Below are 26,118 nucleotides of genomic sequence, written 5' to 3'. Positions count from 1 at the left end.
TCATGGAGGCGGCACGGCGTACAGTTGGGTGCGCGCGGGCTGCGCTGTCATCGTCGTCGCGGCAGGTACGCGCGCCACCACCGGGCTCGATGGCCGACTGCACACGGATCGCGTGGACACCGAGTGCGTGGAAACCGACTGCGGCTGGGGAACGGCACACGCGTACTGGCAGGCGGGCGCTGCGAACGAGGCCGGCTGCGCCGCAGCCACTGTCGGTGTGGCGGCAGGTGCAGTGGCAGCGTAGCCTACAGGCGCGGCCGCGTAGTAGTAAGGCTGGCCAGCGGCGGCTACGTAGCCCGTAGTGGGGTATCCTAGGGGGTACCCCGTCATGGGCATGGTGAAGGCGCCGCCGGCCGGGCTGCCGTAGAAGTTGATGGTCATGTGCGCTGTGGCGGCCTGCTGGTTTTCAGCAGGACCTGAGCCCACAGGACTTGTGGTGACCTGCGTGGAAGAACAGCAACGGCAAGAGCCTATACTGAGACTTTGGTCGCTGTATGAGTATGCTCCCATGTACCCAGCCTCTTCAAATGACTGGGGAAAGCCAGCGAACGCGTTCTGTTCCGATTATTCACCAATACTATGTTGTGCCCGGCAGTATACTCAATTAAAGACTTCGATCCCGCGCTCACTGGCAAGTGCCAACACTGTGGGTGGGTGGCTGACACCTACCACAAGGTGTGTGCTTGCCCGCACGTTGTGGTACGTACAGTGCACGACTAATGCCTCTCACAGTAGATAGCTTGCACCTGACGTCACGGGCGCCACGATAGCGAATCACGCAAAGCTTCGGCGGTGCAGGCCAGAACAGGTTACCACGTAACATCGAACATTAGAATAATGTAACGGCCTGTAACGGCTTTTATCGGCCAACTGTACTGGAAAATATATTAATTAAAATATTATAAATTTGTTCTGTACGTATGTGCAGTAATGTTACATGCTACATTAAAACGTTATGTGAAGGTTAAAAATTAACAAATAACGTTATATGTTGCATCGTAAACATTAGTTCAGCGTTCAAACCAACCATTGTTTTAATACTGTGTTCTAAACGTTATAACAATCTTTAAGTCATAACTGTATATAACAACATCACAAACATTTCAAGCATTGTGTCCTAGAGTTTATCCCGTTGTTCTTACGGCAATAAGGTTCTTAAACTATAGCAGTACTTTAAATATAAATCTCCTAGACATAGATCGCCATAGATTGCATGCACAGTCTCATTTTGTTCAAAAACTTCCTTGTTATCCACTCGCCACTATCACTCACAGGACACCCTTCGATCATGGCTATTGTTATGACCCTACTTTTACCACGTGTACATTGGTGCTCAAAGGTCCCAATCTGCCTCTTTCACACGGGCGCTGTGCGCCTCTCCTCCTCCAGCTCCAGTGGTTGAAATCAAACCGACTGCTCCTACTGCGCATGCGCAGTTCATGTTAGCGAGAGGCGCCTGCAACAGATGGCAGCAGTTGCCGAGCGCACACTTGCAGCTTCGCAAACGCATTGGGCGTCTCGTAGAATATACGAAGCAGGGTTGCTCGGTGAAATACCCGCTACATTCAGGCGCCGGATCCTTGTAGGCTTGAGAGCTGGGCAGTCCTACAGTAAGTGGTGAAATGCTGGCTTCAATGTTCTCGTGTTTGCATATCGAACACCCTGGCCGAGGAAACAAATCTCGGTACTGAGGCCACTTCCGAGTGACGGCAGGTGTGAGGGCAACCCTGACCCGGATCCTCCAAAGCGCGACCACCTCTGCACGAGTAAGACCGCGGGGATAGGTCACCGCGCACGGAGGGAAAGCGCGTGTGCGGCGCCGAAGGTGCTCCTTTCTTGATAAAGGAACACCTCTGGCGCCACACACGTGCTCTAGATTTCGCTGTAGCTTTCTCGTTTCGTTGCTGCGTGGGATTCTAGTGGGTGAAGTCCTTGTAGAGGATGAAAGTAGGTGGTTAGGTGGTGGGTGTCATGGGTTTAGGCGGGATGAGGAGGTGGATCGAGAAAGCCAATAGATGGGCATCTCCCTATTTAGGGGAGTGAGGTGGGGAGGTGACTGGAGGCTTCATGCTCCGGCCACCGACACACGCTGGCATTTTTGGGAAGTGACACTCCTAATGCCATTAAAGTTGAAGAAGTCAAAGGCGAAAAATGCGTCTGAATCGCGGAACAGAAAACAGAACGAAAGGTCTCACCGGGGGTGCAGGTGGAGGCGGTGACACGACCAACGGCACAGTTGGCGGTGGCGGCGGCGCCAGTACAGATGGCGGTGTCAGGAGCGTTGGCTGCTGTGTCACGACTGTTGGCTGCTGCGTCAGGACTGTTGTGGACTTCGTCAATACTCTAGACGGCGCTGCTAAGACGGTCGGAGGTTGTGTCAGTATGGTTGGCGGCGAAGACACGCACACGACAGAAGGTGAAAGCGCCACATTACGATTTGTGGACACCACAGCTGTACGTGAACGGCGGTGCAGGTGTGGGGCGACAGCTGTGTGTGAGTGCATTTGATGCACCACGCGTGTACTGCGTGGGCTCTGCAAGACCACTGGGGCCGGCGGCACGCTCAAGATACATGACGGCGAATGGACCGGCGCAGCCATCACTGGCAACGTCGGCGGATTGTGGTGGTGACATATCACACTCCTAGAGAAGGCAATGGGCTGCGGGGCATAGCTAGCCGCCGAGTGAATCCTACGGATGTGTTGCAGCGGGATCCGCGTCAAAAGCGATGTGAAGGAAGTTTGCCGCCTGATAGCTGGTGCATATATATGTGCGAAGGGGTCATAGATGTGGCTTGACCGAGACTGGTATACAACGCGGCGCGTTACTTCGTCAGTTGGTTCTTCCTGCGTGGTGAATGACAGGGACACACTATAGCCACTGGATGTGTCTGCTTGTGGCGGCAGCTCTGTCAGAGAGCTGGACTCTTCGAATTCTCTGACTCGACGCCTTGATAGAGAACTGGACTCTGCGACTTCTCTGACTCGACGCTTCTTGATTTTTTTTCTTTTGGTGCGGAAGAAGTACTTGGACAACACGAAGCAGAATGGTATTACAAGTATGGCGGCGAAGGTGGCCAGCATCAGCGACGCCCAGTAGCTGACAAGTTCAAGGACGTAGGTGTAGCAGACCACGTCCATGAATGATGAGAGGATGGAACGTAGCGTGGAGCAGCGTCCATCGCCTGTACTGGCTGAGGAGTGCACGGCGTCTACAACTCGTTCCACAAACCGGCTGAAGTAAAAGGGGGCCTTGCGAAGCATAGTCTTTTCTACGTCGTCCATGTACAGCTGAACGCCGGTGCCACCCAGTGCGGTTAATTTCCCCAGACTCTTCCTGACGTCGCCCCTACATGTTCTAGTGGGCTGTTCTAGGAGCGACGTTGACCCGTTTGGAAGACACAATATTTCGTCAAATGGAAAGCTGTCGTCGGCACTGTTTATGTTGCTGTCACGGTGGGAGCTAAGTGGACTATTATGCAGCTCGTATTCCATTCGTAGGCGCTGTGCGGGGTCGTGGTAGAAGTTTCGCTCGACATATTTGCGATGATTCAACTTCCGGCTAAGAGCGAGACTCGGAACCGAGTCATTGACGCAGTTTCTCATCACCTTGGAAGGTGTTATCTTTGATAGAAGAAGGCTGCGGTTGTTTGAAGGCCACAATCGTTCTAAAGCGTCATCTAAAACGTAATATTTTTCGTTGATATAAGGATCACAAAAGTAGCAATGACCCAGAGCATTCACAGTCGTCAGATACATAGTATCAAATATGGCAATGATTACAAAAATTGCGAAAAGAAACGCTGTGATAACAAACAGGAAACCAATTATGTGCGACAATTTGCTCCTTTTTGGCGGTTTTGCGGTCTTGTCATGAATAGCGACTCCCATCAGCAAGGTGATAACTAGCACGATTAAACAAACTAACAGGAGTATGTTTATCCAAAAGAAATCATTGTGGGCGTCTTTGGCGAGAGCAGCGAAAGTACCCTTGTTGTTTTCGTACTCGTCGACGGATTTTTGGAGCCGATCGATGCTCTCAACCGAACTTAGCACAGCGCCGTCATCACTCGCATCGGTCACGAAAGAAAGGTCGCTTAAGAGCTCGGAAAGTTCCCGGCGGTATTCAACGGTGGACGCTTCCACCGTTCTCGCCATTTTGTCAAAAAGCGCCTGTTGCGAGCGGCGAAGACGAGTGCACTGCTGGGCGAGCGCGCTCGCCTCGCCAGGAAGCCGAGCGGCGTCGCCAGCGACATGAGCTGGACCGAGACGCCCGTTTTCGTTGCAGTCCGAAGCCAAGCGAAACAGCGGCACCTTGCTATCGGTCCTCGTGGCTCTTGCGAGGAAAGCTTCAAACGCCCGATGGAAACCGCTTTCGAGGATACGCTTCACTCGCGGACTTCGGTCGTCGACCCTGCTCGACTCCACTGCCGTCACGCGCACAAATTTGCGCAGATTGTCGAACGTCGAGGAGTAAACTGCCGGCACCTTGTCATCTGTGCTGTCGACAAGCGCACTGCGGCATCCCATCAGGCACACAAGCAGGACAATCATCACAAGGAGCAAGACAATGACGGCGATGACACAGAATATGTAAACGCCCATATTGGACTCCCTCACGTGGTGCTGAAACTGACCCGTGCACATGATGTAGATAAACTGTATGATAGCTGCGATCATGAAGATGGCGAAGAAGATTATCACGCCCCACAGGACGGTGAAGAACACGTTCACACCTCGCTGGTGGTAGGAAATCAGCTCTTTGACAGCACCAGCGTTGGGGTACTGGGCGGCCTCTTCGAGCACACTGGCGTCCTCGGGGGAGTCGGTGATGCCGAGCAGGATGCCGGTGCCGATGCTGGACATGAAGATGCACGTGGAGCCGTCGTCCTCCACGCTGTATGTCGCGATAGTGGCACTTGCGTTGCTGTCGGTCTGGTTCTGCGAGGCCTCGGAGGCCCCCGCAGACGTACATGCCTGCCATAGGACCAGAAGTGCAAGAGCCAGCCGCCGGCCTCCGTTGTGGCCAGTGCTTCTCACCGCCATTCGAATCCTCTCGCCGTGACGCCAAGGTCTTCCCTCCAGGGATGTCTCTTCTTTTCTACAGCAGCTACGATGCAGGCTTAAATGGCTGACGTACCAAGTAGCTGAGAATGTCGCTGACCGAAACAGCTTCTTCTTCTTCTTCTTCTCCTAAACAGCTCCCCTTATGTCTTCTTCTTCTTTGAACGAACGGGCACGTGCTTATGGAGCAAGATATGACGATATGACAGAGCAAGATATGGCAAAGTGAGAGTTTAACAATTTGAACGTCATTTATCGAAAACAAAAAGGTAATATTTGCCAAAACGCGAAAAGCCCTTAAGAAGTGGAATCAACAAGATATTTGAGTTATGACACTGAGAAATCATTACTTTGGTGTCTGCGTAGAAAATAAAATGCCTATTTAAATATAGGGCAGTGACAGCGATGGTGGACGGACATGATCTAACCAGCTCCCCTGCAATTTTACAGGTTGCAGCTCGTGCTCTTCATGTTACCTAACGGAAGATTTCAAGACCGTACTGCTGCTTTCTCGAGGATCAGGCCTCGATCGTCGACACGGTGCGGCTGACAATTTTTCAAGTGGACTTCATCGCGACTGCACTGCCGAGCCCGCCATCTACACAAGTTTACTGCAATCAAGGGGCCTGTTATCACTACCTCTGGGGGCAGTGTTTCATCGGAACTTTTTGGTCATTCTGGCAGTGACAGCGACGGTGCAGGGACATGATCTAACCAGCTCCCCTACAATTTTACAGGTTGGTTAAAATTTTCTTACGTAAAGCGTCTTTGACGCAATGATAATAATTTCGTCGCTGTCGCTGCTAGAAGTGTCTTTTTAGGTTTCGTGGGTATTTTCGTGTGCGCTGTCTTGGATGACACCGTTCCTTATGCATCCATGTTGGATTTTGGGCCATGCAGTAATAAGGGATGCTAAAAGGTTCCGGTGGCTAGGTGAACATTGAACTGCTAAAACGTGTTTCACCCAACATGTCCACGGACTGCCTTATGTGTTTGAAGGCGTTTGCGCCAGACTGTCTATTTCTTTTATGCACTGAATGTGGCAACCGATATCGCAGCGGAAACTGCTTAGGTGTTACAAACACTAGTCTTAAAAGCATGCCAAAGGACAAGCTGCGGGCCTGGTCTTGTCGCACCTATATTGCGGGCAAATCTCTGTTAACACGTGGTCAGGGCAGCACCGAGTCTATCGCTGATCACTCATCTGAAAACCTGGAAAATGGAACCTTCTTCTTCTTCGTCTAAAAAAAACTAGAAGAGAAGCAGGATGAGCAAATGGCAGAGCATGAATTGACACAGAGTAGCATCCAAGAGCAAAGCGAAACAATTCAGGGCATACAAAATTCAATAGAATTCCTTGCATCTAAGTATGATGATGCGTTGGACACTCTATGCTCGCACAAGGAAGACAAAAGATCTCAAAGAAAAAATACAGGTGACCTCGAGGCTCTACTAGTTGACAAAGTGCTCAAATTTCTCGCTTAGAAGGGGCTGTAGAGAGAATAGAATCGTTTTAGAGGAAACATAACTTGGATATTCAAGGGGTAAAAGAAAGCCAAAATGAGAAACTTATGGACACGCTTGGATTTATAGCAAACAAACTCGGTCTGGATGCTCCCAGTCTTGATCACATCGAATTAAAGGCAAACCAGGCACGCCTCCTCCAATACTGGTAAGGTTTGCAAGGCGCACAACCAAAGAAAAATGGATGGAAAAGGAGAGCGAACTTTTAGATGAGGAGGAAAAAAACCTTTATCAACGAGAACCTGACACCGGCTATAAAGAAGCTTCTCTGGCAGATTAAAACTCGAGCAAAGGAAGGGCAGTATCGTTATGTCTGGCTTCGAAATGGGCGTATTTTGGTCAGAAAGGCGGAAGGTTCCTCGGTTATCCACGTTAACAAAGTGGAAGATTTGAGCGCAATAACATGAGAAACAAAAATGTGCAACTTACTAATCCCTAAAGTAAGCCGCAACGAGGATTGTTTATTCTATGGTCGCACTACCTATGCGTCCAGCAAGACCTACTTGAACCTAGAACGGCTACAATTTTTCTTTCAACATGGTAAGACCCATTACTTGCGATAAGAATCTGAATACTGGCCTTCTGAAGCCGCGTGATTTGGTAGCATCCGTTGGCGCTAGCAAAGGGAACGTTTCATGCTTACACATGAATGCTCAGTCAGCCCGAAATAAGGAAGACGCGATCATAACGTTACTTGATAGCTTTACCTTCCGTTTCGACGTGATAATGGTGACAGAAACGTGGTACCGCGACGAATGCGAAGTGTTAAAATTACCTTGATATGTGTAGTTCTTTTTAAACCGCTAGAAAAATAAAGGTGGTGGTGTTATGTTACTGGTCACACACTTTTCACTGCGATGTACATACGTACTTACTGACTGGCCAAAGTTAACAACAGATTACGAGGTTTTGTCGATAAAAAGTTCATTTGGTATCCTCTCGATCATTTATAGGCCGCCTGGAGGGGACGTAGAAACTTTTTTTTTTTCGTTTCTTGACTCATATTTGGGTTGGATTAATGACAATAACTACGATTTTATTCTCGGCGGGGATATAAACATAAATCTCTTGATCCCGTCAAGCAATCGGGTTGACCTTTTCAATTTATTAGCAGCTCACGCATGCACAAATGTTATAAAGACTCCAACCCGCACTCAGCTGAACACGTTGACATTGATTGACGTTTTTATCACACACTCTAAAAACACACCGCTTTGTTCCGGTACTTTAGCTGTACACGTGAGTGATCACTTGCCAGTTTGTTTGGTGCTGAGATGCGGTTCGGTCCTGTCAAAAAACTCAGATACCCGTGTAACCAGATTTAGAAATATAAATAATAGAACGATGGAACTATTTTGTATCTGCCTCTCTAAAATTGATTGGCATGAGGTCTTTCGTTCTAAAGCTGGTGAAGAGGCATATGAAATGTATATAGAAAAACTTAAAGCGTGCTACAGCAGTTGCTTTCCGTATGTGGCGAAAACGCGTCCGCGATTAGCACGCAAGCCTTGGGTTACACTCGAATGTCTCAGGGCTATTCGTGAAAAAAACGCTCTTTGAGCGCTTACTTAAGACTAGGAATTCGGAGGACCTTAAATCGTTTAAGAAACAATGAAATAAAATGAGCAAGCTTTTTCGTAGCAGTAAAACGCATTACTTTGAAAACCTGTTCAACAATGATACAACCAAGCGATCTGACCTCATGTGGAATTGTTTGAACTCTGTTTTAAATCACCATTCAGACCATAGTGACTGTCCAACTCAGTTGACTGTCAATGACAAAACCCTTATCGGTCACGAACTTGCTGAGCCATTAAATATTTTTTTTTGTGTCTGTGGCGTGCAATAAGCATGACCCCAATTGCATGAGTTATCTGAAGAACGGAATACCCGAAAGTGCATTTTTGTTACCGGTGACTGTGCCTGAAATCAGAGAAGTGTTCTTGTCCCTGAAAAGAAGTAGGTGTGTTGATGTTGATGACTTGCAGACTCAACCGATTAAGCATGCCATTGATATTTTAGCGCCCCTGATGGAACATGTTGTCAACGTTTCCTTTTCGACAGGACATTTTCGATGTCGCTTACAAACGGCAAATGTGTCTGTCATTTTTAAAGCATTAGACAGAAACATGTCCAATTACAGACCGATATCGATCCTACTAGTCTTCTCAAAGGGCATTGAAAAATTGATACACAAAAGAATAAACAGTTTTGTCGCTAAGCCCGACATATTAACACCTCTGCAATTTGGGTTTACAAAGCACCGTTCAACTGAGACTCTTTTGAGCGAGAACACCATGTGCTGGGTATTTTCGTGCACTTCTCGAAGGCCTTCGATCGAATTAACCGTACCACTATTTTAGCTAAACTTGAACACCATGGTTTACGAGGCATATTTCTGATGCTTTTGCAAAGTTACTTAAGAAATCGACAGCAGCAAGTACATGTGAACAGCGACACACAAATTTTACACGTCTCCGGAGGGGTGTTCCTCAAGGCAGCATTCTCAGCCCATTATAATTTAACATTTACGTAAATGACCTAGGAAACATTAGTGATCATACTAGATTTATCGTATATGCCGATGACACGAGTCTTTTCTTTCGTAGACCTAGCTTAACTTAACTCAAATATAAAGCAAACAATGTACTTGCGCTTGTAACAAACTGGAGCGTGGTAAACTCTATACTTATAAATGTCTCGAAAACGAAAGCATTTTATTCCGCCCGAAAAACAAACCGGCGAACGAAACCCTCAATCTTAGCCTTGCTGCATCCAACGTTGAAATGGCGTCCGTTGTCAAAAGTCTCGGAGTTCTTTTCCACGAAAACCTGTCGTGGGGCGCTCATGCTCAAATGACTTGCTCCAAAATATCTCGTAGCGTCGGAATAATATCGCCTTGCGTTTTGTTTTGCCGCAAAACATAAAATTATTACTTTATCATTGCCTGCTTTTCTCCACACTAAGATATTGCTACTTAGTGTGGGGTACTACCACTGCTACGAATATCACCAAAATACATAAGTTGCGAAAGAGAGTTGTGCGTATCATTTCTAATGCTGCTTACGACGCACACACCGGGCCAATTTTTGAGAAACTAGGTATAGTCGCACTTCCTAATCTTTACAATTAACTGCTTGCCTAATGCTATCAAACGTCGATGAAAAAAATGAGCCTTATCTCAAGGAACTTGCGGCCCTGAAATTAAGTCACACTGTCTATGACACATGGAACTCGGAACAGTGGCAGCTACTGTACACGCGAACAAATTACGGCCGCCAGATGGTACGGTACACATTGCCGACTGTGTTGAATTCTTATTTCCTTGCACATTCCTAACGTGCCTTGTGCAATGTTCTGTCTTTTTCATGTATAATATTGCTTTTTCTTGAGCCTATAGACTCCTAGTTTGCATAAGTAAACTTACTTGTTATAGCTTCATTTTTCCGCGCCTGTTGTTTTTTGCTTTTTTTCCTCCTTGCACTGTTATTGCCTTTACATATTTTTTGTTTGTTATTAATAGTGTTCAAAAAACGAGCACGAATTTGTCCTAAGTTTTTGTAGTGTAAACCTTTGTCTCCATATATCGTTTCTTTTTCGTGCATGAAGTGAAACTGTACTCGCTGAGAGTTTAATTTTTGCTGACATATGTATTTTTGTTTAATTTTCTTTTTTTCTCTTTTAATTTGCGTGCACCTTTTTATGTCAGCATGGCGTCGCTGTCATCTGCACAGGGTGCGGGCCTTGTCAAGCCTTTTTTAAAGGTTTTTTGCTTGCTCCCCCTCAACATCACTCCTGTCCAGTGCACGTTGGATGCTGAAAATAAAGTTGGCTTTAGCTATTGAAATGTAATATATCGGCCTGACTACGCCCATTTCAGGCCAAAGGCAACTCCCACATCTCCCCAGATAACCCGGTCCTGTGCCAGCTGCGGTCAACTTATCCCCGGAAACTTCCTAATCTCATCCGCCCACCTAACTTTCGGCCGTAAACTGTTACGCTTGCCTTCTATTGAAATCCAGGCCGTTACCCTTAACGACTTTCGGTTATCTTGCCTTCGCATTACATGCCCTGCCCAAGCCCCTTTCTTTTTCTTGATTTCGACTAGGATGTCATTAAGCCACGTCTGCCCCCTGAACCACTCTGCCTTCTTCCTGTCTCTTAACGTTACACCTATCATTTTCGTTTCCATAGCTCTCTGCGTCGTTCTTAAGTTGAACCCTTTTCGCTAGCCTCCATGCTTCTGCCCCATAGATGAGTACCGGCAAAACACAACTGTTCTATCAGCCGCCGCGGTGGCTGAGTGGTTATGGCGCTCGGCTGCCGGCCCGAAAGACGCGGGTTCGATCCCGGCCGCGGCGGTCGAATTTCGAAGGAGGCGAAATTCTAGAGGCCCGTGTACTGTGCGATGTCAGTGCACATTAAAGAACCCCAGGTGGTCGAAATTTCCGTAGCCCTTCACTACGCAGCACCATTTCCTTTTGCCACCCACAAGGCAACAGACAGCTGCAACCGTAACCGACGCACGATTAAGCCGTCGGTTTTTGCTGCATCGGTAGCGTGCCTTCAGTCATACTAGTTTCAGTGAACTGATCCCGGCCGCGGCTGTCGAATTTCGATGGAGGCGAAATTCTAGAGGCCCGTGTACTGTGCGATGTCAGTGCACATTAAAGAACCCCAGGTGGTCGAAATTTTTGTAGCCCTTCACTACGCAGCACCATTTCCTTTTGCCACCCACAAGGCAACAGACAGCTGCAACCGTAACCGACGCACGATTAAGCCGTCGGTTTTTGCTGCATCGGTAGCGTGCCTTCAGTCATACTAGTTTCAGTGAACTGATCCCGGCCGCGGCTGTCGAATTTCGAAGGAGGCGAAATTCTAGAGGCCCGTGTACTGTGCGATGTCAGTGCACATTAAAGAACCCCAGGTGGTCGAAATTTCCGTAGCCCTTCACTACGCAGCACCATTTCCTTTTGCCACCCACAAGGCAACAGACAGCTGCAACCGTAACCGACGCACGATTAAGCCGTCGGTTTTTGCTGCATCGGTAGCGTGCCTTCAGTCATACTAGTTTCAGTGAACTGATCCCGGCCGCGGCTGTCGAATTTCGAAGGAGGCGAAATGCTAGAGGCCCGTGTACTGTGCGATGTCAGTGCACATTAAAGAACCCCAGGTGGTCGAAATTTCCGTAGCCCTTCACTACGCAGCACCATTTCCTTTTGCCACCCACAAGGCAACAGACAGCTGCAACCGTAACCGACGCACGATTAAGCCGTCGGTTTTTGCTGCATCGGTAGCGTGCCTTCAGTCATACTAGTTTCAGTGAACTGATCCCGGCCGCGACTGTCGAATTTCGATGGAGGCGAAATTCTAGAGGCCCGTGTACTGTGCGATGTCAGTGCACATTAAAGAACCCCAGGTGGTCGAAATTTTCGTAGCCCTTCACTACGCAGCACCATTTCCTTTTGCCACCCACAAGGCAACAGACAGCTGCAACCGTAACCGACGCACGATTAAGCCGTCGGTTTTTGCTGCATCGGTAGCGTGCCTTCAGTCATACTAGTTTCAGTGAACTGATCCCGGCCGCGGCTGTCGAATTTCGATGGAGGCGAAATTCTAGAGGCCCGTGTACTGTGTGATGTCAGTGCACATTAAAGAACCCCAGGTGGTCGAAATTTCCGTAGCCCTTCACTACGCAGCACCATTTCCTTTTGCCACCCACAAGGCAACAGACAGCTGCAACCGTAACCGACGCACGATTAAGCCGTCGGTTTTTGCTGCATCGGTAGCGTGCCTTCAGTCATACTAGTTTCAGTGAACTGATCCCGGCCGCGGCTGTCGAATTTCGATGGAGGCGAAATTCTAGAGGCCCGTGTACTGTGCGATGTCAGTGCACATTAAAGAACCCCAGGTGGTCGAAATTTCCGTAGCCCTTCACTACGCAGCACCATTTCCTTTTGCCACCCACAAGGCAACAGACAGCTGCAACCGTAACCGACGCACGATTAAGCCGTCGGTTTTTGCTGCATCGGTAGCGTGCCTTCAGTCATACTAGTTTCAGTGAACTGATCCCGGCCGCGGCTGTCGAATTTCGATGGAGGCGAAATTCTAGAAGCCCGTGTACTGTGCGATGTCACTGCACGTTAAATAACCCCAGGTGGTCGAAATTTTCGTAGCCCTTCACTACGCAGCACCATTTCCTTTTGCCACCCACAAGGCAACAGACAGCTGCAACCGTAACCGACGCACGATTAAGCCGTCGGTTTTTGCTGCATCGGTAGCGTGCCTTCAGTCATACTAGTTTCAGTGAACTGATCCCGGCCGCGGCTGTCGAATTTCGATGGAGGCGAAATTCTAGAGGCCCGTGTACTGTGCGATGTCAGTGCACATTAAAGAACCCCAGGTGGTCGAAATTTCCGTAGCCCTTCACTACGCAGCACCATTTCCTTTTGCCACCCACAAGGCAACAGACAGCTGCAACCGTAACCGACGCACGATTAAGCCGTCGGTTTTTGCTGCATCGGTAGCGTGCCTTCAGTCATACTAGTTTCAGTGAACTGATCCCGGCCGCGGCTGTCGAATTTCGAGGGAGGCGAAATTCTAGAGGCCCGTGTACTGTGCGATGTCAGTGCACATTAAAGAACCCCAGGTGGTCGAAATTTTCGTAGCCCTTCACTACGCAGCACCATTTCCTTTTGCCACCCACAAGGCAACAGACAGCTGCAACCGTAACCGACGCACGATTAAGCCGTCGGTTTTTGCTGCATCGGTAGCGTGCCTTCAGTCATACTAGTTTCAGTGAACTGATCCCGGCCGCGGCTGTCGAATTTCGAAGGAGGCGAAATTCTAGAGGCCCGTGTACTGTGCGATGTCAGTGCACATTAAAGAACCCCAGGTGGTCGAAATTTCCGTAGCCCTTCACTACGCAGCACCATTTCCTTTTGCCACCCACAAGGCAACAGACAGCTGCAACCGTAACCGACGCACGATTAAGCCGTCGGTTTTTGCTGCATCGGTAGCGTGCCTTCAGTCATACTAGTTTCAGTGATCTGATCCCGGCCGCGGCTGTCGAATTTCGATGGAGGCGAAATTCTAGAGGCCCGTGTACTGTGCGATGTCACTGCACGTTAAATAACCCCAGGTGGTAGAAATTTCCGGAGCCTTTCACTACGGCGTCCCTCATAGCCTCAGTCGCTTTGGGACATTAAACCCCCATAAACCAAACCAAACCAGTTTCAGTTAACTAAGAACAAACTGGTTAGTACACCGCAGCGGTGGGCAAGTGGTTGAGCATTCGCCTCGCATGCGGGAGGTGCGGGGTTCGATCCCCAGTGCCGCCGGGCACCCACCGGTGATACAATGGGTACAAGCTTTTCCCTGGTCTGGTGCTCGGCTTATTTAGGGGGAAATGCTTGGGAAATGGGTCTTCGACCCCACCTTGTGAATTTGAAAATACCTTGTGCCATGGCGCTCTTTGGCCATAGATGCCCTTGCGCCATAAAAATCCATCATCATCCATCCAAACTGGATAGTACGCACCCGCTTAATACCGCTTTGGACGTAGTCGCATCGAATTCCCACTCGGCCACCATTTTGAAATAACGTGTTCACTGACCGCTTAGTTTGTAGCCCATTTTCGCATACTTACCATTTAATGCGTACCTTCAGTGCGAGACGCCGGTCGGCTGCCTCGCACTGAAGCAGCTGCCTATCGAAGCACGTACGTAGTCCAGGCGGCTAACGTGGACCTGCTTGTCGTTTGCTCTTGACAGCTGGACGTCACCTGTTGCGGTGCGAACTGAATATGCTGGTTGTGAGTCGAGAGTGGTTATTAATTGAGTCGCGCGCCCACTAACGATCAGCATCGGCGTCGACACGGAGGCCGCAATGTGCGACCGGCTCATCGCAGAAATTGCCCGCTAGTTTGCCAGTCTGTCTCTATAGCTCCACACGCGGTCGAAACCGAAAGCACCCGTACGCCAGGTCACACACGCCTCGAATCACACCATACAAACTGGCATGGAATACTCATTGCTAGATTAGAGGGGAAAAAAAACAACGCCTAGCTGCGGTCAATACCGCCTTTTTTACGTGTTTTTATTTTAACTGCCGACGAAACTAGCGAAAGCCGCCATTCCGAAAAGATGAATGTAAATATTCTGCAGTACGCTACATGCAGCTCCTCAGGCTGGTTGGAACGCAATTTGGGCGAGTGGCCGATTCGGACAACCTGTCGGTGAGCCGACACGAACTGGCAACTGGCAGCGACGCTTGTTGCTTTTCGTTACTTTAGCAATAGGGAACACATGACCGTGGGTAAGCTAGCTTCCCATTCCGGGAGCACGTTTGGCATCCGAGCAAATTGCGTCATCCAAAAAAAAATATATAATGTTATGGCCTTTGAAATCGCTAAACAGCGCGCATCTGCATGCGTCCAAACGGGCTCCAAACGGGCAGTTGGGGATTGAGACATGCATCTGTTCTGGAGTGGGCGCAGTGGGGCAATTGAGGGTTGGATTCTTGGCAGTTCAAATTTCTGTTGGTGTGCCTGCAGAAAAGTATCGTACAATTTACGCACTGAATGACCTTGCCGCACAAAACTTCAAGAATACTCATTTATCCCTGTTTTCATGCTTTCGGCTAACAGTGTGTCAGTGGTTCGTTAACTGAACAAGCAACGTTCTTGTTTCGTGCAAATTGAGATCACAGCGGCACCCGCATTGGGGGAAAGCGTACGCAGTGATGCCTCCTCGCCCCTCTTTGCCTAAATTAATCAAGTTCGGTCGTTTAAGATATAAGATAGCAATTGCCGCGGCCGGCCACATTCCTTTTCCCTCCCTTATATATTTATTTTTAAATAATCCACCACCACCACTACTACTATCATTGCCCATTTTGAGTTTTCAAACTTGGCGCCACAATTCGTTTTCAAATTTGGCGCCACGCTTCGCTTCGTCCACACTTCCGGTTTCTCAAACTTGGCGCCGCGCTTTAGCTCCGCCCACTTCCGGTGTTTTCAAAATTGGGTGCCACTTTTGCTCTGGACCCGCCTACTTTTTGGACATTTTCGGTTCCATTTATTTATTTATTTATTTATAACCTCAAAGACCCCGGATATGGGGCATTACATGAGCGATGGGCATGACAGACTACAAGATGATGGCCTCAATCTTTTTCCTGAATTTGAGAGGTGTATTTGATAGGTGTATGGCTTCTGGCGGCAGATCGTCCCAGTCCCGAGATGACTTGACAAAAAAAGATCGGAAATGAGATGCAGTTCTTGCAGGGGGAGGGTACACGGTCTTGCTGTGGGGAATGCGGCTGGAGAGACGATGTGCTGCTGATATAATTGATGCTCCTAAAGATGAATGATGAAACTTATGGAACAAGCATAATCGAGATATTTTTCTTCTTGTTTCAAGACTAGACAAAGAGGCTCTAGATTTTAGAGAAGACACACTAGTATAATATGAATAATCACAGTAAATAAAGCGGATACCGCGATTTTGTATTTTTTTAAGCGTTAGTGAGAGGTTTGACTGATGAGGGTCCCATACTGCTGAAGCGAATTCTAATTTAGGTCGGATGAAAGTTTGTTAAGCTAATAATTTGATGGAACGCGTAGCAAAACGATGATTTCGACGTAGGAAGCCAAGGGTGTGGTTAGCGTCATTAACGATGTTCGTTATATGTGAAGACCATGTTAGGGTATGAGTTAAAGTAATGCCCAAATACTTACAAGTAAGAACGGAACACACTTCAGAACCAAGAAGAACATATTTAGAGGGAATGTGGGATTGCCTGCGATGGAAAGAAATCATACATGTTTTAGCAATATTAAGGGAGATTAACCAATGCTTGCACCAAGTTTCAATTCGGGTTAAATCTTGTTGAAGGGTGTCGGCGTCAGTGCTTGTAGAAATCGGGCGGTAAATTACGCAATCACCTGCAAATAGTCGGGCGTTAGAGGTAACGTTTGAAGGAAGATCGTTAATGTAAATTAGAAAAAGCAAGGGTCCGAGCACTGTGCCTTGAGGAATACCTTAAGTAACCGGAGAGCGAGGGGACGACGATTTGTTAGCGTAGATGAATTGCTCTCTGTTAGTCAAAAAATTTTGAAGCCAGTCCATCACTAAATAATTAAGGTTTAGACGCAAGAGTTTTAGTAGTAATCTTTTGTGCAGTGCTTTATCGAAGGCTTTTTCAAAGTCAAGGAACAGCGCGTCAAGAGGAATATTTAAGTCAAGATGCGAACTAAGGTCATTGATGGAAAGGGCTAGTTCGGAATCACAGGAAAGCCCTTTTAAGAAACCATGTTGGTTAGGGTGAGAGTAGAAATTTAATGACGTGAGAATAAATAACATGTTCCATTAGTTTTGAACAAATGCTTGGGAGGGAAATAGGGCCGAAGTTTTTATATGAAAAAGATGAACTTTTTTGGGGGACTGGGACGATCTTACCTATTTTACAGTCTTGTGGCAGCACACCTGATGTAGACTGCTGAAAAAGGTGGCATAAGATGACACTAACAATGCTCTTAGTATTTTTTAGGACTAGTTTAAGCCATCAATACCAGATGAAGAAGACACTTTCAATGATTCGATTAGTTTCATAATTCCATTAGTATCGAACAGAATGTCTGGCATAACAGGGTGATCAAAGACAGGGAAGTATGGTAATTCACCTTCAGGTTCTTTAGTAAAAACTGAACAAAAAAAGGAGTTCAGAGTGCTACAGACTTCATGTTCCGGTATGAGAATGTTGCCATCGTTATGTAATGTTAGCGGTTTGTGGCATGTAGGGTTAATAGTTTTCCAAAACTTGTTAGGATTGGTGCGTAACATAGAGGGTAACACTGATGAAAAAAAGGAACGTTTGGTTTGGCTTGCTAAAGATTGGAATATTTTTTTTTTTTTGTAGACTGATACCTTTTAAACGCGCAAGCGCTATTCAGGCGTTTGGCGGTTCGAAAAAGTTTTTTTTTCTTTTTGTTGTTGAGGCGCTTCAGTTCGTCGTTAAACCAAGGCGGAGATGATTTTTCGGTTATGGTGATAGTAGGGATGGGCTCATCAATCATTTGGTGCATTTTGTGTTTGAAGAGAGACCAGTTAGTTTGAATAGACCGGTTTGAGAAGTCAAGGACCAGCCACGCCCAAAAGTCGGGCAGTTCTGCGTCCATGGCTGTGTAGTTCCCTTTGTCATGTAAGGTTAGTGTCTTTTTTTTGCTTTTTCAGGCATGGCAGTCTGTAGGAAAATGTGTTTAGTATTACGGAGTGGTCACTAAGCCCAGGTAAATGAAGTGGCGGTGAAACGTTATCCGGGTGGGAAGTGAAAACAAGATCCAGAAAAGTAGAAGAATGATCAGTTTGCCTGGTAGGGTTGAGATGAGACAAGCCAAAGGTTAGGCACGTGTCAACAATGTCACTTTCGATGTTATCTTTGGATGCAATGGCAGTGAGGTCGGTCCAGGTAGTATCAGGAAAATTAGTCACCATGAAGAAGAATGGGAATGTGCTGATGTGACGTAGTTATGACGCGGAGTGCTTCGTGGAAGTGAGCCACAAAGGAATCTGTTAGATCAGGGGGTCGATAGCAAACGCCGATGATAACTGGAGGGAACGAAGCATGGCATTGAATGAAAAGCAATTCTAGAGGGGATGCAAGGTTAATCTCGGAACAGCGACATGAGTGATGAGCACCGATTAGTGCGCCTCCTCCTCGCCTATTTGTTCTGTCACGTCGAAAGAAATTGAAATCTGGAAACACGGAAAGTATCTCGGAGTCCCCTATGGACGAATTTAGCCATGTTTCGGTTAGTACAAATATGTTGCTCTCCGTCGGGCGTAAGAGACTGGCGAGGGTGTCAAGCCTAGGTGGAAGGGTGCGGATGTCAGTGTAAAGAATGGTCAAGGGGCGGAGCTAAGACTTTTCGGAAGGGCCATTGAGTAGCTATGGAGTGCGGGGAACGACATTGTTCGTAACATGGTCATAAGTGTACGTGGTGGTACCGATGATGAGCCTATTATACCGGAGTTTGTATTTTTCGGTTTGCGATTTACCAAATGCAAGTAGCTGCTTCCAGTTAATTACCTAATCAACCCACCTTAACCATTTTGTCACTTGTACATCCTCTTTCGATGCTTTATCGGACGATACCATTCTTTTTCTGGTATACGAAATAGTTCCGTTATAGGACAGATATTATCTAGGCCACGCCGAAACCGTCTACATGGGCATAAAATGCTTACACATTAATAATTGCATTTGCTAAGAAACAATGCTTTACAACGGGAGCTCTTTCTGGGAGGGCACACGCCGAGGACACACGCGAAGCTAACTCTAGTAGCACAGTCACAGTGTTCCCATTGGGCGCGGAGTGCGATACGGGTTCTCGGTGCACCCGAAGAATGGCGCTGGTGGCGCTCGCGGCAGAGTCGGCCGTGTTGGTGCACAGATTACGTTGTGCGTTTCTCCACACACAGCATCACGCGCAGGTGAGGTGGTGCCGATGGCAGCTTCTGCGCGAGAGAAGGTGTGGCGTTGTGGAAGCTACGGATAGAGGGTAGTTCACGGCACCTGCCCTTCGCCTCGTGGCATGGCCGAAGGCTGGCCTCAAGGCTCGGCACAAAACGCGCTCGAATCCGGCAGGTAAAACGAAGGGCTCGCACTCGTCCAGCGCTGCGAGCTGCGGAATGACAGTATCCCGGACTGTAACAAGACCCCGCTGCATGTACGTGTAAGGCGCGCCGCATAGCAACGAGAATGTTGCAGGCGAGAGCTTGGCGAACAGGCTGCTGCGGCTGCTGCTAAACAGTTAGTTCCCGCTGAGTTTCCCGATTTACGCAACATAGCCTAAACACTGCGTAATTTATTGTGTGCTCCTCAAATATTTCCGCTCTGGCACATCTTCACTCAAATGGATAGCATGTCAACGTGTGGAGAACCCTTTTTAAACTGCGATTAAGGATATGAAAGACGTTTTTGTTTTCTCACTGCATCAACACAAATCTAGCGAGACTTTAGTCAAGTTACTACAGCATTAAGTGTCAGGATACTGAATTTTGCAGGGTAAACGTACATTTACTCATTTTTGTCCCCCTCTTGTTCAACGGATCACTTTGAGCGTGTGTTCAACTCAAAGGACTCAGAGCTGAGTTCAAGGTTTTAAACTTTTAGTGTGTAACCTGTGTACCCGATTAGTAATGCCTACAGAAACGTGGAAAAGTTATCTCCCTCTCCTATTTCCTCTCTCCCCTTTCTATCTCTCCCTCCGTTCTCCTTCCCGCGTCTACGACAGCATACTGGGCATCGCCTAGTTAACCTCCCTGCATTTCTGTTAATCTTTCTCTTGGGATAAACTTCAATCAGAGACACGCATTTGGCAACAAACGAGATTTATTTAAAAACTCAACATAAATAGATGAAAATATTCTGACATATGCAACATATGATACACTACGCGCGACAAACATGTTGAAAAGTGCTTTGTGCAAATACAAACCACTAACTCAATAATAATACTTTCATATATCGCTAAAACTCCGAGCCGAGGTGCTGCAACACACTGCGGGCAAACTTCAGTCGCGTAAGTAAGTCCTGTGGGCAGCCTTGTTTGAGTGTTTGTAGACGGTAAGTGTGGAACCCACGACTGTTGATATAAGATACTGCAGCCATAGATGGGCATAAGATGACCTTTGTGTGATCCTTGAAGTTTATCTGGAAGGAGACAAGGCAATGACATGAAAAAGTGCCACCAAGGAAGGAAGTGATCTCAACCCTTTTTGGCTAAAGATATAACAAATTTGCCAGAAATGTTCACGAGTTGATGTGCAAGACACTAAAGTAAACCAATCAAAGATCGGCTCTACTAAACATTCCACTTCTACTACTGCCTAACCCTTTAATGTCTAAATTTTACCTTGCTGTTGAAGCACCTAGCTGAAAGCTTAGGCAATAATTTAGAGTGCATATTATAAGGAAACAAATATGGTGTAATAAAAAAGAGCCCTTTATTTCCAACTGGACGGTGAAAAGTTTTTCCTGAGTTTTTTTTCCTGTAATCTCACGTTCAGAAACAGTTGCTAGGCTATATAGATCAGCATACAGCTTCTTTGTTCCCTTCTGATGTGATTGAAATATCTGTCTGTGGTAATAAGTAGAAAGAACGGCCACATTAATTTACTAGGTAAGGTGGCAGCACCACCACCACGATTCTAAGGGATGCCACCAGGAAAGATGGGCATGGTTGCTAAGTGCAGGCCACATTGGGCAACGCGCAGGACATTATGCCGCCGATGTTAACGCCAACGGTTAAGCCTTTTGGCTGTCAACGAGTGAGAAAGGCGGCGAAACGGTAGAGATAAACGTGCCTTGCTAGGACCAATGGAGAGCCTGGTAGATACAGAACTCTCGCGTAGCGCCAAAGACGACAAAAGCCATCTTGATGGCGCCCTGCCTTCCAGCGTGCATCTTGACGACGACTTTGCTAGCGACAACACTGTTACCTTTTCTGTCAACTAATCGATAAGAGAATGGCGATGCTATGGGAATTCGGTGAAATGTAGGAACCCCCTTGCATCATGGCGCCCCACTGAGGCGACAGCTCTCTTTTTGGAGGAACGCCTCGGACGTCAGGATACACATGTGCATTCACCACTTGACGGAGGCCTGAAAACCGGTCAGCGCTAATAAAAAGATGTAACAAAGGAGACTGCTATAACGCAGCACGTAGGCAAAGGCTTCGTGTACTGAGCACTTCTGTGCATCATTTCCAGTGCGATTCGCAATTTGTCGTGCACATAATCTGGGCATTGGTCGGTCTAATGAGATCTGAATTAACGAAATTTTTCTACGCAGAACCACCAGCGTCTTACACCACTTTCACGTGGGCACATATGATCGCGATCGAGTAGATGCAGATCCGGCATTCGCGGATCCCATTTGGGATTGTGGAAGGAGGGAATAGTTAGGTCAACAAAACAGCGGTCCAGTATTAATCAGAACATTCAAATGGTCAGCACGTTATGAAAGAACAACAAATGGTAAAACGCAAATACAACAAAGCTATGACGTAAACAATGAAATAGTACATGAAATAAGGCTGCTGCCGGTAGCCCAAAGAATAACAAAAAGCGGAAAATAATGCTACTTTTTTATAATATACAGACAATAAGTAAATAGTAAATATTATGAACGTACGCTGGAAAGGCATTTATATGTAGTTGTTTTTGTAACGCTGCATAGGTGGAATAAAAAATTTAAACATGAAAAAAACTACACAACCATGGGTATAATAACCTCACAGAAGAAATCGGACAGTGACTAGCTCACACCGCCACACAGTGTCAACGGCAATGTTAAATTTTGTCAATGATGGGCTGTTAGTAATGGATGGACTAGGGCTGTTCCATTCGCTAATTGCTCTGGGAAAAATGAGTATTTGAAGCAGTCAGTATTAAAATGATATTCACTGAACGAATGTGAATGTTTATGACGCGTTTATCTTCTTCGGAAAGGGAAATATATTTAGTAATGTCCAGTTTTAGATGTAAATTGATTAGTTGAAACACGAGTTTAAGCCATGCGAGTTTAGCACGAGTCTACAATGATTTCATTCCTTCTGCTCCCATTATTTCAGTAGGCGAATCAGTTGCTCTGTATTTGTTAAAGGGATTATGTTTCTTCCAATAAACTGTCATAATAGCAGATTTAGTAGCGCTAAGTGTCATCTGCCAGTAGGTGCACCATTTAGTTATGGTTTAATTGTAGTGCGTTGTTAAGGGCTTCATGATCCTCTGTTGTATTAATTTCACGATAAATTGTGCAGTAATCTGCGAACAGTTGTATATTAAAGATTAGCTTCTAGATCATGTTGACAGTGAAGGCCACTCTTCCTGTGCATTGCAAAACCTCACTTGTAGCATGATTCGGACGCTCGCACCGACTAGTTCTGACGGCCGTAGAACACTGATGGGCCGGAGCAAAAATTAGAAATTTTCGCAGTGATTTTGGATGTTCAGCGCCATGTTGCTCGTGGTGGTAGCAGAGGAAACTAAAAGCATTTGTCCGGATTTCTGGGCTTAGCTTGGAATAAAGTAAACGATGGTTGCCTATTGCATGTTTGTCGAGAGAGGAGAAAAAAATTTGTAGAGCTAAGCATACCGCCTTCGCGCATGAATCAGCGAAAGCTGTTAGAGCTTTGCATTCTGCCGTGGAACTACTCGCAAGTTGCGCATCCACCGCCCTCGTCATAACCCCCTTCTTCCACGGTGGCCACCCTTTGAGTTCCACCCGTGGCAGAAACCTTCCGGGTGCGCGTTCCACTGCTCTCGCAATAGCCTATCTCTCAGGCCACCCGTCAGTTTGCACCCTCTCTCACTGGCTGAGCAACATTATTTTTCTTCCTTTTTCTCTGCCCGCACATTAATATGTCATCTCGCACTTTCCCTCTGTTCTAAACGTGGAGAGGAGGATCTTCCTCTCTGCGTTTTACCACCTGCCATGGTTGGCATGTGACAATTGTTACATTAAATGTCATTACTTAATTTATGTTAAATTAATTCACCAAGTAATCATGGTCTCACAGTGACGCTGTAGATTGCACGCTAGAATACTGGGCTGTATGGCTAAACCAAACCTATAACAGCTTTCGCTGTAAAAAAAAAAAATCCAAGATGTAGTCGCTTGAACGCTGCACCACTTCGCCAGGGGTGGTATGAGGGCTGCCCGCGATCTACGAATGTAAAGTAGAGAGTGACCGTGTCTGCGAAGTGATACCCAAAGAGGACCCCAGGCTGCTAAAAGGACCCATTAACGCTCTCGCGTCATACCCTCGGGCACAGCTTAGGTGTCGCCGCCAATTTTTTTTTTCTCGTTGTTCACCCTGCACCAAGGTTTTGTATGAGCCCTGAACTGGTTAACCCACCATATCTAGCTGGAAGACAGCAGCATGAACAGATCTATTACGCATAGAACAACACGAAAACCCATGTCACTGAGCCTACCTGCAAGGTGCCGTTGGTCAAGTAAAATGAGATCGAATCTTGCGAGCGCAGCCATGTCCCGAGGCACGGCGGTTGGACCAGGCTGTCGCCCTCCGCTGGCCGCCTGACGCACCGCCCCGTGTTCACCAACCGTTGCTCCAGGAAGCAGCAGGTGCTCTTCAGCAGGATGATTTTCTTTTTCAGCGAGGACGGATAGTCCTTCAGGAGGTGACGGTTCTCTAGTCCATCTTCGTCCACATATATTACATTCCTGAAGGAACAGGTGGGGAGTGTGGTGAAGGCTTGTATTTTGTGCCACGGTGCAAAATTTTCTTCTGGGTACTTCGTGCCCAGCTTTTTAGGCCATTACAGGACAATGAATTAAAGTATAACTGCAAAGCAACGGTTACGAGGTGTCTGCAGAAGGAAGAGCAAAGCATAATCGGCTTCAAACTTGTGATGCGCTCACGCGGCCAACTTCCCAGCTGCTAAGGTGCCAAAAGCCAGACGGACACTGCTGTTTAGCCCCACTTGCTATTTGTCTGATGCGCGCAGCTCGGGCCTGCTACACAAATATGACGCCGAGCACAGAAACAGCGCATACCTCAAAAGGTCAAGCAACACAAGCGACAGTACTAGTTTTAAGGACATAAATACTTTACCATTACAATGTCCGTGTGAAGTCTGCCGATGTAAAGTTAGTGTAACCAGTAAGTATTTCAGCAAGCCAGATTTGCAGAACGAAAATGATGGGGCGCGCATGAAGTGCGTACAATGCAAGCGCAATAGCGCTGTCAAAGTTGCCCAGAAAAAAAAAATAAAAAAGGGGCAAACTAGACGTTGCACGGAAACAAAAGGAATGCGTTACACCGAAATACATGCATAGTAACTCGTTTCCTCCCTCCCCCCCCCCCCCCCAAAAAAAAAAAAACTCTTACCAAATAAAATCACTCGCTGACTTTTCACGCGCTTCCCCACCCACCTTTGATGAACTTTCCTTATCTCATTGATGGCTAAATTTCCTGAAGAGGTTTTTCATTTTTTAGGCGCTGGAGGCGAAATATAACCAATAACTTAATCGCACGCACAAATTGCTCAAATGTACTAACATAAGTATGTGACCCGTTTTGAAAAGATAACCAGTGAGTTCCAGCGTGACCAAAGTAGCGTTTAACGTTTTTGCTTGTAACGCGTTATTTACAACACGCGATGAAGCATGGATATGCCATGAATTCCATGCAAAGTCATTTGGTTTCACTGATGATAGGGCAATAGAGAACGTGTTTGTTTTAAGCTTAAGTTGGCAAGTGCCAAATGACGCTCCAATATATTGAGATTCAAAAGGAAACGAAACTACTAGCTGGCTTTGCTACTGACCCCTAGCTTTCAATCAGCAACCTATAAACCTTAACGCGCACAAGCATGCCAAGGCACGCAACCCATGTGGCGAAACCCTGCAGCGATGACGTTTTACAGTAGGCGAGCGCGGGCGCAACATGCTTACGTCGTTAAAGAGCCTTGGCTGTGCTGATCAGCAGCTGCTTCAGACTTTCCAGTTTCTGGCACTTGCAACAAGTCCACTGTGGAGTGGCGCCTTGCGCAGATGAAGAGAAAGCGGAAGGCCACACTGCAGACAGACATGCCTCTCCTTAAGCGCTACTGTGCAACTGAGAGAGAGTAATGCAGTAGAGTGAGTAGAAAAAAAAAAGTTGTGAATAGCCACACTTGTTGCCGACGTTAACGTCGTACATTGTAAAACCAACACACAGGCATCACTATCGCTGAAAACAATACATAACAAAGAACACTCCCGATCCACATTTACTCTTAAATATACAGCCGTGCCTCTTTAATTAATATAGACACTTTGATTCCCCAGCAAAAGTGTCCATAAAGCGAGTCGTCTGCAATAACGAATCATGAAGAAAAACCGGAAGAAACATTCTGAAAAAAAAAATGATTACAGACTGCTTGTGTGCATATAGTTGCAGGCAATGAAGTGGAAATCGGGCAATCTTAGTAGCTTTAGGTGCATTACTCTGGTGGCCATTTTCTTGAAATTCTTGCGATGTATAGGTTGAATCACGTTTGAAGCGCTTTCAAAGCAGAATGCTGGGCTAGTTGGTGGTTCATGATGGATTAAAAAGATTAGCCCAATAGACTAGGCCATAGGGGTATAAATAGACAGGACGAGCGCTAGTCCCAGTCCCAGCTCCATGGAGTCTAATGCGCAAGTCTTTTTAATCAATCAAAGTTTGAAGCACCTAGTGGTCCATGAGGGGCATGATAGTGCCTCTTGGTGTGATGAAGTAGCCCCTGCTACGACTGTTCACGTGCCAAAACTCTGTCCTTACTCTGGCTCAGCTGCTGAATATGGTTTTCTACAAAGCATACAGATAATTTTTTCTCGCAGCCATTCATGCAACGCGGCAAATGGTAAGGCGTGTCGACCGGTCACCTCACCATTGTAAGGCATGAAACAAAGCGCACACAAAATTCCATTACTACGGCATTTGTACATTCGCACTGCCTTTTTCTGGTGTTCTGCA

General features: G+C 47.0%; 2 protein-coding genes across 2 annotated transcripts in view; both read right to left on the bottom strand.

The window, feature by feature from the left end:
• On the bottom strand, positions 1-5,045 carry LOC144118037 (uncharacterized). The gene is made up of 3 exons (XM_077651259.1): positions 4,385-5,045; positions 2,196-3,679; positions 1-441 (listed from the first exon to the last, which is right to left on the bottom strand). The coding sequence occupies exons 1-3, from the start codon at positions 5,043-5,045 to the stop codon at positions 1-3; spliced, it is 2,586 nt and encodes an 861-aa protein (XP_077507385.1).
• Positions 5,046-20,120: 15,075 nt separating this feature from the next.
• Positions 20,121-26,118, bottom strand: part of LOC144118021 (serine/threonine-protein kinase PLK1-like) — a 52,449-nt gene continuing 46,451 nt past the window's right edge. The window contains exons 7-8 of the mRNA XM_077651258.1: positions 23,591-23,840; positions 20,121-20,303 (exon numbers count right to left, since the gene is read on the bottom strand). Of these exons, the coding sequence (XP_077507384.1) occupies positions 20,121-20,303; positions 23,591-23,840 (433 nt within the window). The remainder of the gene's footprint in view (positions 20,304-23,590; positions 23,841-26,118) is intronic.

The sequence above is a fragment of the Amblyomma americanum genome, chromosome 1 (assembly GCF_052857255.1).
Source record: "Amblyomma americanum isolate KBUSLIRL-KWMA chromosome 1, ASM5285725v1, whole genome shotgun sequence".
Lineage (NCBI taxonomy): Eukaryota > Metazoa > Arthropoda > Arachnida > Ixodida > Ixodidae > Amblyomma > Amblyomma americanum.
The sequence above is the reverse complement of the archived record's forward strand: the minus strand, read 5'-3'. Positions and strand labels throughout refer to the sequence as shown.